The sequence below is a fragment of the Orcinus orca genome, chromosome 16 (genome assembly GCF_937001465.1).
Source record: "Orcinus orca chromosome 16, mOrcOrc1.1, whole genome shotgun sequence".
Taxonomy (NCBI): domain Eukaryota; kingdom Metazoa; phylum Chordata; class Mammalia; order Artiodactyla; family Delphinidae; genus Orcinus; species Orcinus orca.
In genome coordinates, this window is record NC_064574.1 from 4433273 (window position 1) to 4448116 (window position 14844).

The following is a 14844-nucleotide window of genomic DNA, read 5'->3' on the forward strand; positions in this document are numbered from 1 at the left end:
GCAACTTTAACAAAAACAGCTGCACAACAGTGTGTAATAAACATATTTATTAGGTCCAGAGCCACAGCTCCCACCTTCCACTCAGGTCTTGGCAAACCCATTTTCTGACTGCTGACTAATCGATGTCAAAGTCTACTTATGTCACGGCCACGAGATAAGGTGTGTTGCCAAGAGACACACCCAAATGACTCGCCCCAGCCCATTAAAGACAGGACCTTCCACAACTCTGCCCACGGCTGGTCCTCCGCCATCACCTTGCCTGACCTTCGATAAATAAATCTTGTCCTAGTGGCCATGCTAGTGAAATGAACTGGGAAAATGAAGAGTACATCTGCTTGCGTCTGTGTGTTTGTGTGACTACAGATGTGCATGCATCTACGGGATAGGTTGCTTGAACCAGGAATGGGATAAACACAGGGATCTGTTTCATCTAAAGCACAGAAGGCCTTCCTGTAAGATGCAGAATGAAGCCAGTAAAGGGCATGCAGGGTGGGTGGAGCATGCAGGGTGGGTGGGGCAGGGTGGGTGGGGCATGCAGGGTGGGCGGGGCATGCAGGGTGGGCCAGGCATTAAACTCACCTAGACTCAAACTGCTCTTCATACACATGTGCCCACGGCCCTCTCACCCTCTGACCCTACCTCAAGTGTTTGGAGGAAGATTAAATAAACGTAAGATGCCCCATGTGTAACACAGAGGTGACAACAAACACATTTTCACTCCAGCCACTGATGATTTGCCAGACTGTCAGCTACGTGAGGGTCAGTCTTGTTCCCAGGATTAATATTATTAAATAAAATTTGGATGGACATAATGTTCAGGCTTGAGTCACACATCTTAGGCCAACCTTTAACTTCTTGGTAAAGAAATATCGTAAGTATAAAAAGTGCTTCAGGGGCTTCCCTGGTGGCGCAGTGGTTGAGAGTCCGCCTGCCGATGCAGGGGACACGGGTTCGTGCCCCGGTCCGGGAAGATCCCACGTGCCGCGGAGCGGCTGGGCCCGTGAGCCATGGCCGCTGAGCCTGCGCTTCCGGAGCCTGTGCTCTGCAGCGGGAGAGGCCACAGCAGTGAGAGGCCCGCGTACCGCAAAAAAAAAAAAAAAAAAAAAAATGCTTCAGCTTCCCCTGAGATTCTGTGTGAGCTTTCCAAGGGTGGCCTACCGGCCACATGTAGCCCCAGATATGCTGGGCTCAGGTCACGTGCTTTGTTTTTAAGTGAGGAGGACAGTAGGTGACCACCTGGCAGTCACTCTCATTCTTCACATGTTCTGAACCTGCTCTTGTTAGGGGTAGCCGTGAACATACCCAAAACAAACAACCCAAAAAAACCAAACAAACAAATTGGGTCATTTGTAGAGACATGTATGAACCTAGAGACTGTCATGCAGAGTGAAGGAAATCAGAAATAGAAAAAAAAAATTGTATATTAACGCATATATATGGAATCTGAAAAAACTGGTATAGGCGATCTTATTTACAAAGCAGAAATACAGACACATACGTAGAGAACAAACGTATGGATACCAAGGGGGAAGGGGGGTGATGAATTGGGAGACTGGGACTGACATATATTCACGATCGATACTACGTATACAATAGATAACTAATGAGAACCTACTGTATAGCACAGGAAACTCTACTCAATGCTCTGTGGTGACCTAAATGAGAAGGAAATCCCAAACAGAGGGGATGTGTGTGTACATATAGCTGCTTCACTTTGCCGTACAGCAGAAACTAACACAACGTCGTAAAACAACTATACTGCAATAAATATAGTCAATTTAAAAAACAAACAAACGTCCCATTTCCCAGGCGCTGCAGGTGGGAGTGGCTGTTTGACACCCTTCTGGCCAACGAGGTGTAAGCGGATGTCACTGGGCGGGGCTCCCAGGAAAGCCAGGTCAGGACCAAGCAGCTGGACACGCCTCCACCCGTCACCATCCCCTCCTTCCTGCCTAGAAAGCGTACGTGTTGCTGGAGCTACAGCAACCCTCTTGTCCCCAGGAGGCAGCAAGGAAATCGCAGAGCCTTGGCCCTGAGACAGGGAGGCCGGTGTGCTGCCCGCACTTCCGGTGAAAGTAAAATGCCCCGTCTCTTATTGTAACCAGTACCGCTTAGGTTTTCTATTACATGAAGCCAAACCAATCCCTAACTGACAAACTTGCTAATATTTAAAAACCACATTTCACATAAAAATCGGGATTTCCAGCATGTCTCTTAAAATAGGATGCTCGGGTCCCCCTGGGACCACATTCCTGCCTGGTGATAACAGTTCTATGCAAAATCCCACTCCCTGACTCGGCTGTTTTCGGGGGTACCAGCCCCTGTGGGCGCTGCAGTTGGGGGCCTGGGTTAAACCATTTTATAGGACATGGAATAGATCCCAGCTCTCAAACTCAATAATGGTAGGTCTCAAACCCTCTGATATACATTGTTGATATTCAAACGTTTTCCTTTCGCCTCAATTCCTGTGACATTTGACATCCACCCCATACATGATGCTCTGATGGAAGCACGGGTGAGGGGCCTGGAACATTCCCATCCTCCACACCCACAGCCTCCTGCAGGTGGTCTGGCCACTCCCAGGCCTAGTGTTAAAATGAGTCACCTGTGTCCTTCAACACAGGTACCTTTCCCTAAGAGGTCACCAAATTTATAAAACAATCAAAAAATATATATATATATACATTCAAATCTGACTTCAAGACCACCAATGTGCTATCCCATAATTAGAGAACCAAAGTCAATAACTTAAAGAAGGTGGGGAGACTCCAGTAGGCCTGCAGTCGGGGCAGCGGGGGAGGCAGGAAGGGGGCCGGGGGGCAGCATATGAGGATGGCTGGACAGACCTGGGGCCGGGCAGGGAGGGAGGCTGCGGGGAGTAGAAAAGGGTCAGTGTGGGAAAGGGCAGGTGAGGTCAGGAGCCCCGGGCTGGTGGGAAGACTGTTAGAACCAACATGTCCACACGGCACGCTGCTGCTGCTGCCCTCTGGGTAGACCAGAATCAGAATCGGAACCGGACCCCCCCCTTCTTCTCATCACTGCTTCCTGAGGACGGACCCTGTGGTCTCACTGTTCTGAGACAGCGAGGGGCGTGGGTCCCCGAGTCCTCGCAGGAACCACGGCCAGGTCCACGCAGCACTAACTCACATTTCACAGGTGGAGGAAATGAAGCCCAGAGAGGTTGACCAGCTTGGCCCTGACACAGAGCCAGTTAGAGGAGGGGCTGCAGATCAACACACAGGCTGTCTCCACGTCTTCATCACAGGGTCTGCACCCTTCCGACATTATTCACAGAAGACGGAATTATCTCAAGGCGATTAGGGGATGTCCTAGGAGAGCCTTGCCTCTTCACAGCTGTGAAACCAATGACTAGCATCTGTTACAGACAACAGCTGAGTAATCCTCCCCCACCCGGAGTTATGGACATTCTCTACCATCATGTTACAGACAGGAAATGGAGGTTCAGAGGAGGTGAAATGACTTGCCCAAGGTCACACAGCATGTACGTGGCAGAGCCAGGCCTGGGACCCCTTCATCCAATTCCAGGCAAAGAATCTCTTCGGTTGTCATCGTTCTCTTTGTCAAAGAGACCCATCCAGCCAGGGCCAACCATGGCACATTTTAGGTTCTCTGGAGGAGCTCAATGCATTGAAATAAATTAATCCTGTGTGGATAAGAAATGACTCCTGCTTGGGTGTCCTCCCCTTAAGGGCGTGAGATGATCAACCAAGGGGCTCCAGCAGAAGAGCTCTATGACCACATCAATTACACTTCGACTTATCCATTCAGTCAACAAACATCCCCGGGGGGACAGCCAAGGGCAGCACAGCCAAGAGGACCCTCAGGGTGTTCCACCGACTAGTGCTGTCTGACAGAGCCGCCAAGGATGGAGTGTTTTAGATCCACACGATCCAACATGGCTGCCGCCAGCCACACGTGGCAACTGAGTGCTTGAAATGTGACCAGTGCGACTGAGGAAAGAAAATGTTAAGGTTAATTTATTTCATTTAGATTTAAATTGCCATAAGGAGCTAGTGGCTACTGTATTGGGTGCTATGTGGCAGGAGAGACAGAGAATAAGTTAGTTGGTCAAATAAGTGAGATCATTTCAAAGAGCGACCAGTGAGGAGAAGGAAAGTGGCTGAAGTGACCGAGAGGGATGGCGTGGGGCGGGAGGTAGACCCTGGGCTCTGCCTGTGGCTGGCCTTCTGCTGAACAGCCACACCTGGCACCTGGGAAGGTCCCAGGGATGAAGCTGTCCCTTGTCACTGCCTTCTGTGTCGCAATAGGGTGAGGAGGGTTGAGGAAGGGAAGTTTCAAAAGCCTCCTACTTTCATAAGCAGAAAGAATTCTAAGTTTTCTAAATTCCATATTTCTTTAAGCATGCAGCTTTTGTTTTTAATAAGCCCCAAGAAGAAGCTGACAAGGTAATTACTGCATAGTTCTACTGCTAATTAAGCCATGGAGACACTCTGCAAGAGTGAGATCCCCAAAACTCAGGACTCCGGAGCAAGGGAACGCGCAAGGAACGAAGCCGGGGAGAACCACGCCGTGGAGAAAGCAGGCCGCGACCCCCTCATCCCCACCCCGCGCTGGGGCACCAATAAAAGGTTCAGGCAAAGGGATGCCAGAGCCTGGAGTCTGGGGTGCGGATGTGTCTGTGAGTCTGTCTGCAGCTCAGGAGGGGAGTGGATGCTCTGAGAGGCTTCTCCCTCTCCCGGCCATGAGCAGAGGTGGATCTGTCCCTGCAGAAAGATGTGGTCCCAGCCTCCTCCACACTGACCTGCCAGCCACTCTCAGGCTGCCACTGAGCTGCTTATCCACGGAGGCCCTGGCCAGCCATCTGGCCAGCCCCAGGCCTCGTCCACTAAGACACTGTGCCTGGTTCCACAGATGCTTACCGAGGCCTCCTGTGGGAGAAGTCTGTGCTGCGCTCCTGGCCTAGGGAGCCTGGCCCACCGAGAGTGAGCCCAGAGTCCCAGGTGGTGATCATGAGCAAACTGGGACGGAGGAAGGGGGTCTGGGCGGTGGGGGCAGGGTAGCTACTTCGTCTCATCAGGTGAACAAAGAGGACCCTCTGAGGAGGTAAGATCGGCCCGAGACCTGGGCAAGCAGAGGTCAGCAGGACCCAGACGTCTGGAGCTCAGGAGCCAGACAGGTCAAGGCAGGTCCCACACGGACACACACGCGGACATGGACAGACACACACACACACACACACACACGGAACTTGTCAGCACAGACTGAGACCGTGGCAAAGGACTAGGCTCAGTGGGTCCCCAGGTGTGCTCACCTGACCCGAAGCATCAGCGTCACCTGGTCACGTGTTAGAAATGCACATCACCGGCCCCCACCACATAGGCTGAACTGGAAACACCGGGGCGGTGCGGGGCTGGGGGGGGGGCGGTTAACGACCCTTCCAGGCGATCCTGATACACTGCTAGGGTTTGACAATGAAAGAGCTCCATCAGCAGGTCTCCAGGGAGATTTTGCCCCCAGGGGACATCTGGCAACGTCTGAGGACATTTTTCGATCGTCACAACCAGGGGTGCTACTGTTGTCTAGTGGACAGATGTCAGGGAGGCTACCGAACATCCTACAAAGCACAGGGGGGCCCCCAGAGCAGAGGAGGATCCCAGTACCAATGGCAACTGTGTCGAGGTTGAGAAACCCGCTCTAGATCAAAGGGTCCCCCACCTGGCTGCACAGCAGAATCTTCAAAAAGACAAATTGCAGGTCCCCATGGAAACATTCTAAACAGCTGTCCAGGGTGACTCGGCTCAGTCTCTGGTCCTGGCATCTGGGAACCAGGGAGAGAGCTGAGAATGGAGGAAGAAGGCCCTGTGGGAACCCCCATGCGATGCGCTGGGAAGACGTGCCGTGGGATGCAGGGAAAACCCGGGGAGGAGAGGGTGTCAGGAAGTGGGGGATGAGCGGGCGAGAGCAGTGAAGGGACAAGGTGAGGAGGTGACGTGGGTTCGGACCAGAAGGAGGTCCACACGGGACCAACGCCAGGGCAGAGCCCATCCCATGGCCTGAGAGCTAATGGAACGAGAAAAAGCAAAACTTCTCCTCGCGAGTATGAACCCCTCAGAGGGAGGCAAGGTGATGGGATGCCAAGTCACCTTTTTTTTTTTTGCGGCACACGGGCCTCTCACTGTCGTGGCCTCTCCCGTTGCGGAGCACAGGCTCCGGACGCGCAGGCTCAGCGGCCATGGCTCACGGGCCCAGCCGCTCCGCGGCATGTGGGATCCTCCCGGACCGGGGCACGAACCCGCGTCCCCTGCATCGGCAGGCGGACTCTCAACCGCTGCGCCACCAGGGAGGCCCTGGGGGAAAATCTTAACCATGCTTGTGGGTACAGAGTAAGGATTTGCAGTGAAGAACGCTGTAAAGCTGCCAAAGGAATCGTGAATGGAGTAACGGTGTGGAGAGAGCATTAGGGCGACCCTCTGGGAGAATCTTTCATCCCTGCCACGCAGTCCCTGGCCGCTGAGAGATTTAACACACTAATAAGGCCACAAAAAGATGTTCACGCTCACCAGCAGTCAAAGAGCCACAAATAAACACGAGAGACCCCCGTCACCCTTCGTGTGAGAGAAAAAACCAGATTGATGACCTCAGGTGCTGGCAAGCCTTTGGAGAAAGGGTGCTCTCAGATTCTGAAGGAGCATCAGTGGTCCATTTTCCAGGAGGACGCAGTATCAGAAAAATTTTCAATGTGAGTCTCCTGTGACCCAGATATACCCTAGAGGAAATTCACAAAGGAGCACAAGAAGGCTTTGCCTGGATGACCGCTGCTGTGCTGCTTGTAATAGTTAAAAATTGAAGACACAAATATCTAATAGCTCAACTGAGAAAAATATATTCCCTGGGACACTATGTGGTTATTAAGAAAGGGAGATCGCTGAGACCCAGTGTTGAGTAGAAACCCAAATGGAAGAACCTTCCATACAGTGTGTTACCACTTGAGTTCTTTTAAATGCCTTTCCCCAAGAACCTGTAGATATAAACACGTAGGAAAAGGTCCAGATGCTCCACCGAACTCGTCACAGAGATAACCTCTGGAGAGTGACAGAAAGGGGGGTCATTGCTTACCTTTCCCATAATGTTCTGAGTTTTTTGTGGTTTTTTTTTGCGGCACGTGGGCCTCTCACTGTTGTGGCCTCTCCCGTTGTGGAGCACAGGCTCCGGACGCGCAGGCTCAGCGGCCACGGCTCACGGGCCCAGCCGCTCCGCGGCATGTGGGATCCTCCCGGACCGGGGTACGAACCCGTGTCCCCTGCATCGGCAGGCGGACTCTCAACCACTGTGCCACCAGGGAAGCCCTGTTCTTAGTTTTTGTGGTGAGAATATTGATGCGTTAAGGATGCATTTTGGAGGGGGAAAAGCTAAATGCAACCTTGGGCTGTTTTTATAAAATCATAGAATGTAGATGGAAGGAGGTGACACTTCTATCTGACTTTGCACCGGGTTATTCCACAGCTGGCTTGTGAGCTTCACATTTCAGAAGCAGCTCTTTAGAGCAGCAGGCGGACAAATGGGAGAGGTCCCACAGGGCAAGGGAGGCGAAGGGCTGGGACTCTTCAACCTAGTGAGGAAGTGACTCAGGTGGGCGCGATAACTAAGTCACAACACCAGACTCTCTGAAAACCCAGGTAACGTGCATCATGAGAAGATCACATCAGAACTGACTGGTAGCAGACCTTCCCAGATCGTTTGAAAAAGACTTTTCAAATCGGTCTGCCCAAAGAGACGCATGCACTGCATTGAAAAGAAGTGAGTCCCCCATCAGAAGAGGCATGCAAGCACATGCCAAGCCGACCAAGCAAAGCAGGTGTAGATAATGCTCCCTGATCCACCCTTCCCACTCCAAGCTCCCAGGTCGCTTCCAACGTGAAGATTCTGAATCTCTTTCTACCGTGAACTCCTGTGCTGAACACAATCCTTAAATACTTCACTGATTTTTGCTTTTTAGTAAGGTTCTACCACTCACAGAATTATACCTACTAGAGACTTTTTTTTACCTCAGGCGTCTGCTCGCTGGGTCCCATTTTGAGCATCTGAACCAGAGACGAACTCGGGCTTTCAGCCTCCCGTGGTATCACTTAATCACGGACATCCAAGCCCTTCCACCTCTCTCCCAGGCGGACCCGCACAAGACACCTGTCAAGCCCTCTGTTCCCACCCACGGAGACATCAACTCACAGACAGCCAAAAAGCGAAATCCTCCATAATTCCTGTTCCAAGTTTGCTTCCTTTTACTGCCAGGGAGACAAAAGGAGCTGAAAAGGATTTTCTCATGATGAGCCACTCAACTTCCATAATTGGAACAATCATGGATGTGCATCTCCAACACAGAGAAAACCAATCCACCATGGAGTGCTGAGGGCTTAATCCCAGATTTCTAATAAATGGATTCATTAAAGCCTTAAGGGTCTGCGCAGAGCTACCTCTGCTTGAAACTCTAAGGAAATTAACTTGCCCTCCCAGATATTAAAAAAGGGCCAGGGATCTCCTCCGGTGGGTACCTTAGTTTGACCAAATGACAGTGTCAATAGTCCTAACAAAGAAATCTTACAAGCCTTGCATGGGTTTATTGTTTAAAATTTCAGATTGGGCCCTGGCGCCCACAGAGCTGCCTTTTAACCCGTCTTTCTTTGCAGTTAAATAGTGAAGCTCCTCTGTGTTCCAGCGGAGTGAAGGAATCCTTCCCCACAAAGCCGGTTCACCCCAGCCCCAGGGAGTATCAGGAGTTTGATGCCCACCATTTACCGTGATCAAGTCCCCATCTGGGGTCAGTGAATTTAGAGAGGGACAATCCTCAAAGGAAGGTAAGAGCAACTTATTGTCAAAACAGAACCTGTGACAGGATGGTGCTTCTCTAAGATTCGAATGGAGTCCTGTGGCGTGATACCAAAACACCAGCTTTGATTCTTTTTTTGAACCCTACATTTCAGAAGCTCAGACTTCTCCCTGTGAAGTGAAAATTGCCTTCTGGTGGAGAAAGGTTTTAATGATCACTTTGCTTCCTGCGTCTCCATGGTGACGGGGCGCACAGCCCACCTCCCACCACCCCCCTCCTGCTTTATTAGGCCTTTCTTCCTCTTTGGAAAGTAATCAATCAAGCCGTATAGACTCCTTTGTGACCGGATTTATCACCTAAACAATCGACGCTGCCGCGCGGGGTGGGGGAATGAACGAAGTCCATATAATTTAATGAAATCAGGCTCCGTCCTGGTGCACGCATGCCCTTCATCTCCCAGTGGCAGCTCTGCCAGCACACCTGTCCCGGGAGGCGGGCGGGCGCGCCCAGGTGCGCCAGGCCCCGCCGACTTGGGCGCCCCGCGGAACCCCTCTGCGCGGCGGCCGCATAAGCGCTGCCCTGCCCGGGCGGGGGATGCCCCAGCCGGGCCTCCTGGGCCACCGGAGCTGGGGCCGCGGGGGAGGGAAGCAGAGCTCGGAGCCGGCGCTGGTAGAGGCGGCCACAGGTCTGACTCCCGGCCCCCAGCTGGTCAGCACCCAAAGAAGGGAAGCCCCGCGGAGGGGCCAGCAGATCCCACCAACCCGCAAGGAGGGCAGATGCGGAGTGCCGGGCTCTACCCGGGGAACCGGCTCCTCCCCGGACAAAGGGCTCCGCCGCCTTATGGGGAGCCTGAGCGACCGGGTCCTGCCGCGGCTCCGCAAATGCAGCCCCGGCGCGCAGCAGCGCCCGGGACTTGGCGCCCAGCGCCCCCTGCCCCGGCCCTCCCCGCCCTCCCCGTTACCTGGGTTCTCCCCGGCGTCCGCGGAGGACGTGGCCGAGGAGTCGGTGAGGACGCTGGGGTCACTCTGCGAGCGGCCCCGCGACACGAGGCAGCCGCTCCCGTCCTCGGACGCGGCCATGGGCCCGGCCGGCGTGGGGGCAAGTTGGTGGGAGCCGCGTGTAATCAGAGCATCCGAGGAGGCCAAGGTCACTGGCCAGGGGACTGGAGGGGGCGGCTTTTTAAAAAGGAAAATAAAAAAGGACAGGGAAAGGGAAGAAGCCGGAGGACGAGGCCGGGGCTGGCTTCAGGGCGGTGAGACAATAGCCTCGCGGCTGCAGCCAGGCGCATCCCGGCGTGCGCGGCCTCGCTCTGTTATTTATTCGTGTTTATTCCCATTCTTCAGTCTATATTCCAGGAAAAAAAAAAAAAGTTGAACCAGGAAATAAAAACTTTTTCTTGTCAGTGTTTATTGCGTGCTTGGGGCAGGGGGTGATGCCCGAGAATTTCTGGGGGCGCTCCCTCCCCCACCCCACCTCCCACCCCCCGGGGGAAAAAAAAGGAAAAAAGAATCTTTGCTCTGGCGATTGCTTTAATCTGAAAGCTGTTCTTGGAGCATCTGTTGGAAAACATTAGGATTCTCCCATCATGCCCCGCGAGAGGAGCTTGACGTCACGAGAGAGGGGAGCGAGAGCCAGCGTGGGGATGGGGCGGGGTCTCAAATACCTGAACTGCACGCTGCCCGCCCCGAGGGAGAGGGCTGAATCCTGGGTTCTGAACCGCCCACTCCCACCGCAGCCGCTCTCTGGAAACAAGGATTCCACATCCCGCTTCCTCCGGCTCCCCGCTGGCGGGGAGGAAACCCTGAGGGTGCCTCCCTCGGAGGTCAGGGCCTAATCTCCCCAGCAGCTTCAGGCAGAGGTTTCCAGGGCCCTTCCTCTCTCGGGGATCTGGAGGCCACCGTGGGATAGGGGGTGGGGCACTCCGGAGCTTTGTCCCCGCCCACCACAGCCTCCTCCCCACTGCCCAGCCCTCCTTCCCCCTCCCCCCCAGCCCTCAGCCCCTCGCCGGGGAGGAGAGAGGCAGAGGGGCACCTGGCACCTTCCAGGGAGGCCTCCCCCAGATTCCTTGATGGAGTTGATGAGACCAGGCAAGGCAAGGGAGGTGACACCGCCTAGGGCTGCCACTTACAGAAGTGCCCCCCAAGGGGCTAATGAACAATTCTAACCCTTCTAGATGGTGGTGTGGGAGAAAGAGAGGCAACTCCCACACCTCCGGCTAAGGCTCGGGCGATGAAAAAGAGGAAAGCCCAGTAAAGGACACAGAAAGGGGAGCTGTGTCACACAGCCTGGGCTAAGAAGGGGGCCAGACCCTCAGGTGGCAGGGCCACAGGGACGCCGGGGGAGGGTGCGCCCAGCCCCGGCCTTGCTGTGCAGAGAAGCTCCGATGGGCAGGATCCTGTCTCAGCCCCTCAAGCCACCCCAGGTAGAGGGTGCTGCTCTCAGCCCTACTGTGGGTGATGAAAACAACCAGGGCTCAGAGGAGCCTGCCAGGGGTCCTGAAGCTGGGCAGGGGCTGGGGACCTTCCTGGGGCTGCTTCTTCGTATCCGGCCAGCACCTAAAGCAGGGCTGGGGTGCAGGGGGAGCACCTGGCGGTGCTGGGTGAACCCCAGTGAAGGGCCAAGGACAGCACTGAGGTGTGGGGAAATGTGGGTCCTCACTGCACCTGGGGCTTTGGGCTCTTAGCAGCAGTCCCCTCAGAGAAAGCAAGCCAGCCTCCCTCCCTCCCTCCCTTCCAATAATCCGCAGAGTCCAGTGTGTGCCGAGCACCACGCCACGCACTGGGGATCCAGATGCAGAAACACCCCCAATGGGTCCTCCAGTGGCCGGGGAGGACAGAGCCGAGAATGGGCCACCAATAAATCAATACATGTCAGCCCCCCAGAATATTTCATTGCAGTTGTCAACACATACCATGAAACAAAGAGGAAATCGGTAGGACGTTTTACTAAATACTTTTTATCCACGTAAAAATGTGCTGCATGGTGACACACCTGGCTCTGGGGCGGGGGGCATTATTTCTTCCTCACGCACCTCTGAGGTGTGAGCTACTGTAGCCTCCACCTGAGAGGTGAGGGCAACTCAGAGAGGCAAGCGCACCTGCCTGGGTCACAAGCCAGGACAGGCAGGGCCGAGGCTGCCGGCCCATGGTCTCTCCAAGTGTGTCCTCCGGCAGTCCCCGAGAGCCGTGCCGAGTCCCGGCCCAAACACAGGCAGGTCTCAGGAAGCCCCCAGCCACGCCATCAGCACGTCCCACACCTGCGTGAGGAGGACTGAGGTAAGCCGGCCAGCAGCGGATACAGAGATGGACCAGTGGGTTGGGGGGCGGATGGCAGCCCAGGGGCACGTGCGACAGGAGTGGCCACAGCGTCTTCCAGCTGTCTGTCCCCCACCCCTACGCTTCAGGGCCTCCCCTACTCAGAACCTGTACTGCTACGGACTTAAGATTTTTCTTTAAATCAATCTGTCTTTAAATGCATTTTAAAGGAAACCATCACTCCAGCGATAGGAATGCAGCCTCCCTGCCGCGTCTGGGGAGGTCGAAGAACACAAGAACTGTCTGTAGACGCCAACATCCCTTAATGCCTCGCCTGTGTACGTACCACCTAAAACCATTTCGAGTCCCTTCAGACAGTCTACACGGCTGCACCCATTCGCCCACTCCCCCTAACTGTATGTCGGGGCTTAAAGGCATAGAAGAGCATAAGGTTTAGCATCTGCTCCAGGAGTTCCCGTGGAGGTGAGGGGCAGAAGACAAGGGTGACCACCAAATACGTTAGTTCTTCAGCGTGTATGTTGGTACAATATTGATTTGAGTCGGGTAGAGGTGGAGCTGGTCATTATATTTTTCTCTGGCTTTGAAATGATCCAAAATAAAAATAGTTTGAGATTTAAAAACACTAGTGACCCCACCTCTACTGATCAGTAGAAACAAAAGTCTGGTGAACTGCCTGCAGCAGAGACTCAGGCCGTCCAAGTTATCCACACCCAGACCAGGGCCGTCTACAGGCCTGGGAAGATCTGGCCCACAAGGGGTGCAGAAGGCTGCTGTCCGCAGGTCCCAGCCTGGAGGGTCCCATGGGGGTCTTCATCCACGATAAACGGATAAATAAAATGTGGTGCACCCTCCAGTGTAACATTCAGCCATAAAAAGGAATAAAATACTGACACCTGCTACAATCTGGGTGAACCTTGAAAGTGTTCCAAGTGAAAGAAGCCTGCCACACACACACACACACACATGCACACATATATACTACAGGATCCCATCATGTGAAATGCACACACATATATACTACAGGATCCCATCATGTGAAATGCACACACATATATACTACAGGATCCCATCATGTGAAATGCACACATATATACTACAGGATCCCATCATGTGAAATGCACACATATACTACAGGATCCCATCATGTGAAATGCACACATATATACTACAGGATCCCATCATGTGAAATGCACACATATATACTACAGGATCCCATCATGTGAAATGCACACATATATACTACAGGATCCCATCGTGTGAAATGCACACATATATACTACAGGATCCCATCGTGTGAAATGCACACATATATACTACAGGATCCCATCGTGTGAAATGCACACACATATACTACAGGATCCCATCATGTGAAATGCACACATACATACTACAGGATCCCATCATGTGAAATGCACACACATGTACTACAGGATCCCATCATGTGAAATGCACACATATATACTACAGGATCCCATCATGTGAAATGCACACATATACTACAGGATCCCATCATGTGAAATGCACACATATATACTACAGGATCCCATCGTGTGAAATGCACACATATATACTACAGGATCCCATCGTGTGAAATACACATATATATACTATAGGATTCCATCGTGTGAAATGCACATATATATACTATAGGATTCCATCGTGTGAAATACACATATATATACTATAGGATTCCATCATGTGAAAAATGCACACATATATACTATAGGATTCCATCGTGTGAAATGCACACATATATACTATAGGATTCCATCGTGTGAAATGCACACATATATACTATAGGATCCCATCGTGTGAAATACACACATATATACTATAGGATCCCATCGTGTGAAATACACACATATATACTATAGGATCCCATCGTGTGAAATGCACACATATATACTATAGGATCCCATCGTGTGAAATACACACATATATACTATAGGATCCCATCGTGTGAAATGCACACATATATACTATAGGATCCCATCGTGTGAAATGCACACATATATACTATAGGATCCCATCGTGTGAAATGCACACATATATACTATAGGATCCCATCGTGTGAAATGCACACATATATACTATAGGATCCCATCGTGTGAAATACACACATATATACTATAGGATCCCATCGTGTGAAATACACACATATATACTATAGGATTCCATCGTGTGAAATACACATATATATACTATAGGATTCCATCGTGTGAAATACACACATATATACTATAGGATTCCATCGTGTGAAATACACATATATATACTATAGGATTCCATCGTGTGAAATACACATATATATACTATAGGATTCCATCGTGTGAAATGTACATATATATACTATAGGATTCCATCGTGTGAAATGTACATATATATACTATAGGATTCCATCATTTGAAATGTACATATATATACTATAGGATCCCATCATGTGAAATACACATATATATACTATATGATTCCATCATGTGAAATATACACATATATACTATAGGATTCTATTATGTGAAATGTCCACAGAGACGGAAGGCAGATTAGTGGTTACCTGGGGCAGGGGGGGGCATGGGGGCAAAGGGAGGGGCTGCTCATGAGGAAGGGGGTTCTTTTTGGGGTGATAGAAATGTTCTAAGTGTTTTAAAATAAGATTATGGTGATGGTTTCACCACTCTGTAAATGTACCAAAAGCTATGGAATTCTACACTTTAAACAGGTGACCTTTATGGTTCGTAAAGTATTTCATTGAGGCTGTTTTAA

At 51.9% G+C, this 14844-nt stretch overlaps 1 protein-coding gene across 2 annotated transcripts in view; it reads right to left on the reverse strand.

The window, feature by feature from the left end:
- The window catches only part of PHACTR3 (phosphatase and actin regulator 3), a 238599-nt gene that overhangs the window by 207068 nt on the left and 16687 nt on the right, over positions 1-14844 (reverse strand). Inside the window, exon 1 of one of the 2 annotated variants that reach the window (XM_004282323.3) lies at positions 9768-10343. The exons of the other annotated variant lie outside the window; for it this stretch is intronic. Within the exon in view, the coding sequence (XP_004282371.1) occupies positions 9768-9885 (118 nt within the window). The 5' untranslated portion in view covers positions 9886-10343. Of the gene's footprint in view, positions 1-9767; positions 10344-14844 lie in introns of those variants that run through there. 2 annotated transcript variants of the gene reach the window in all.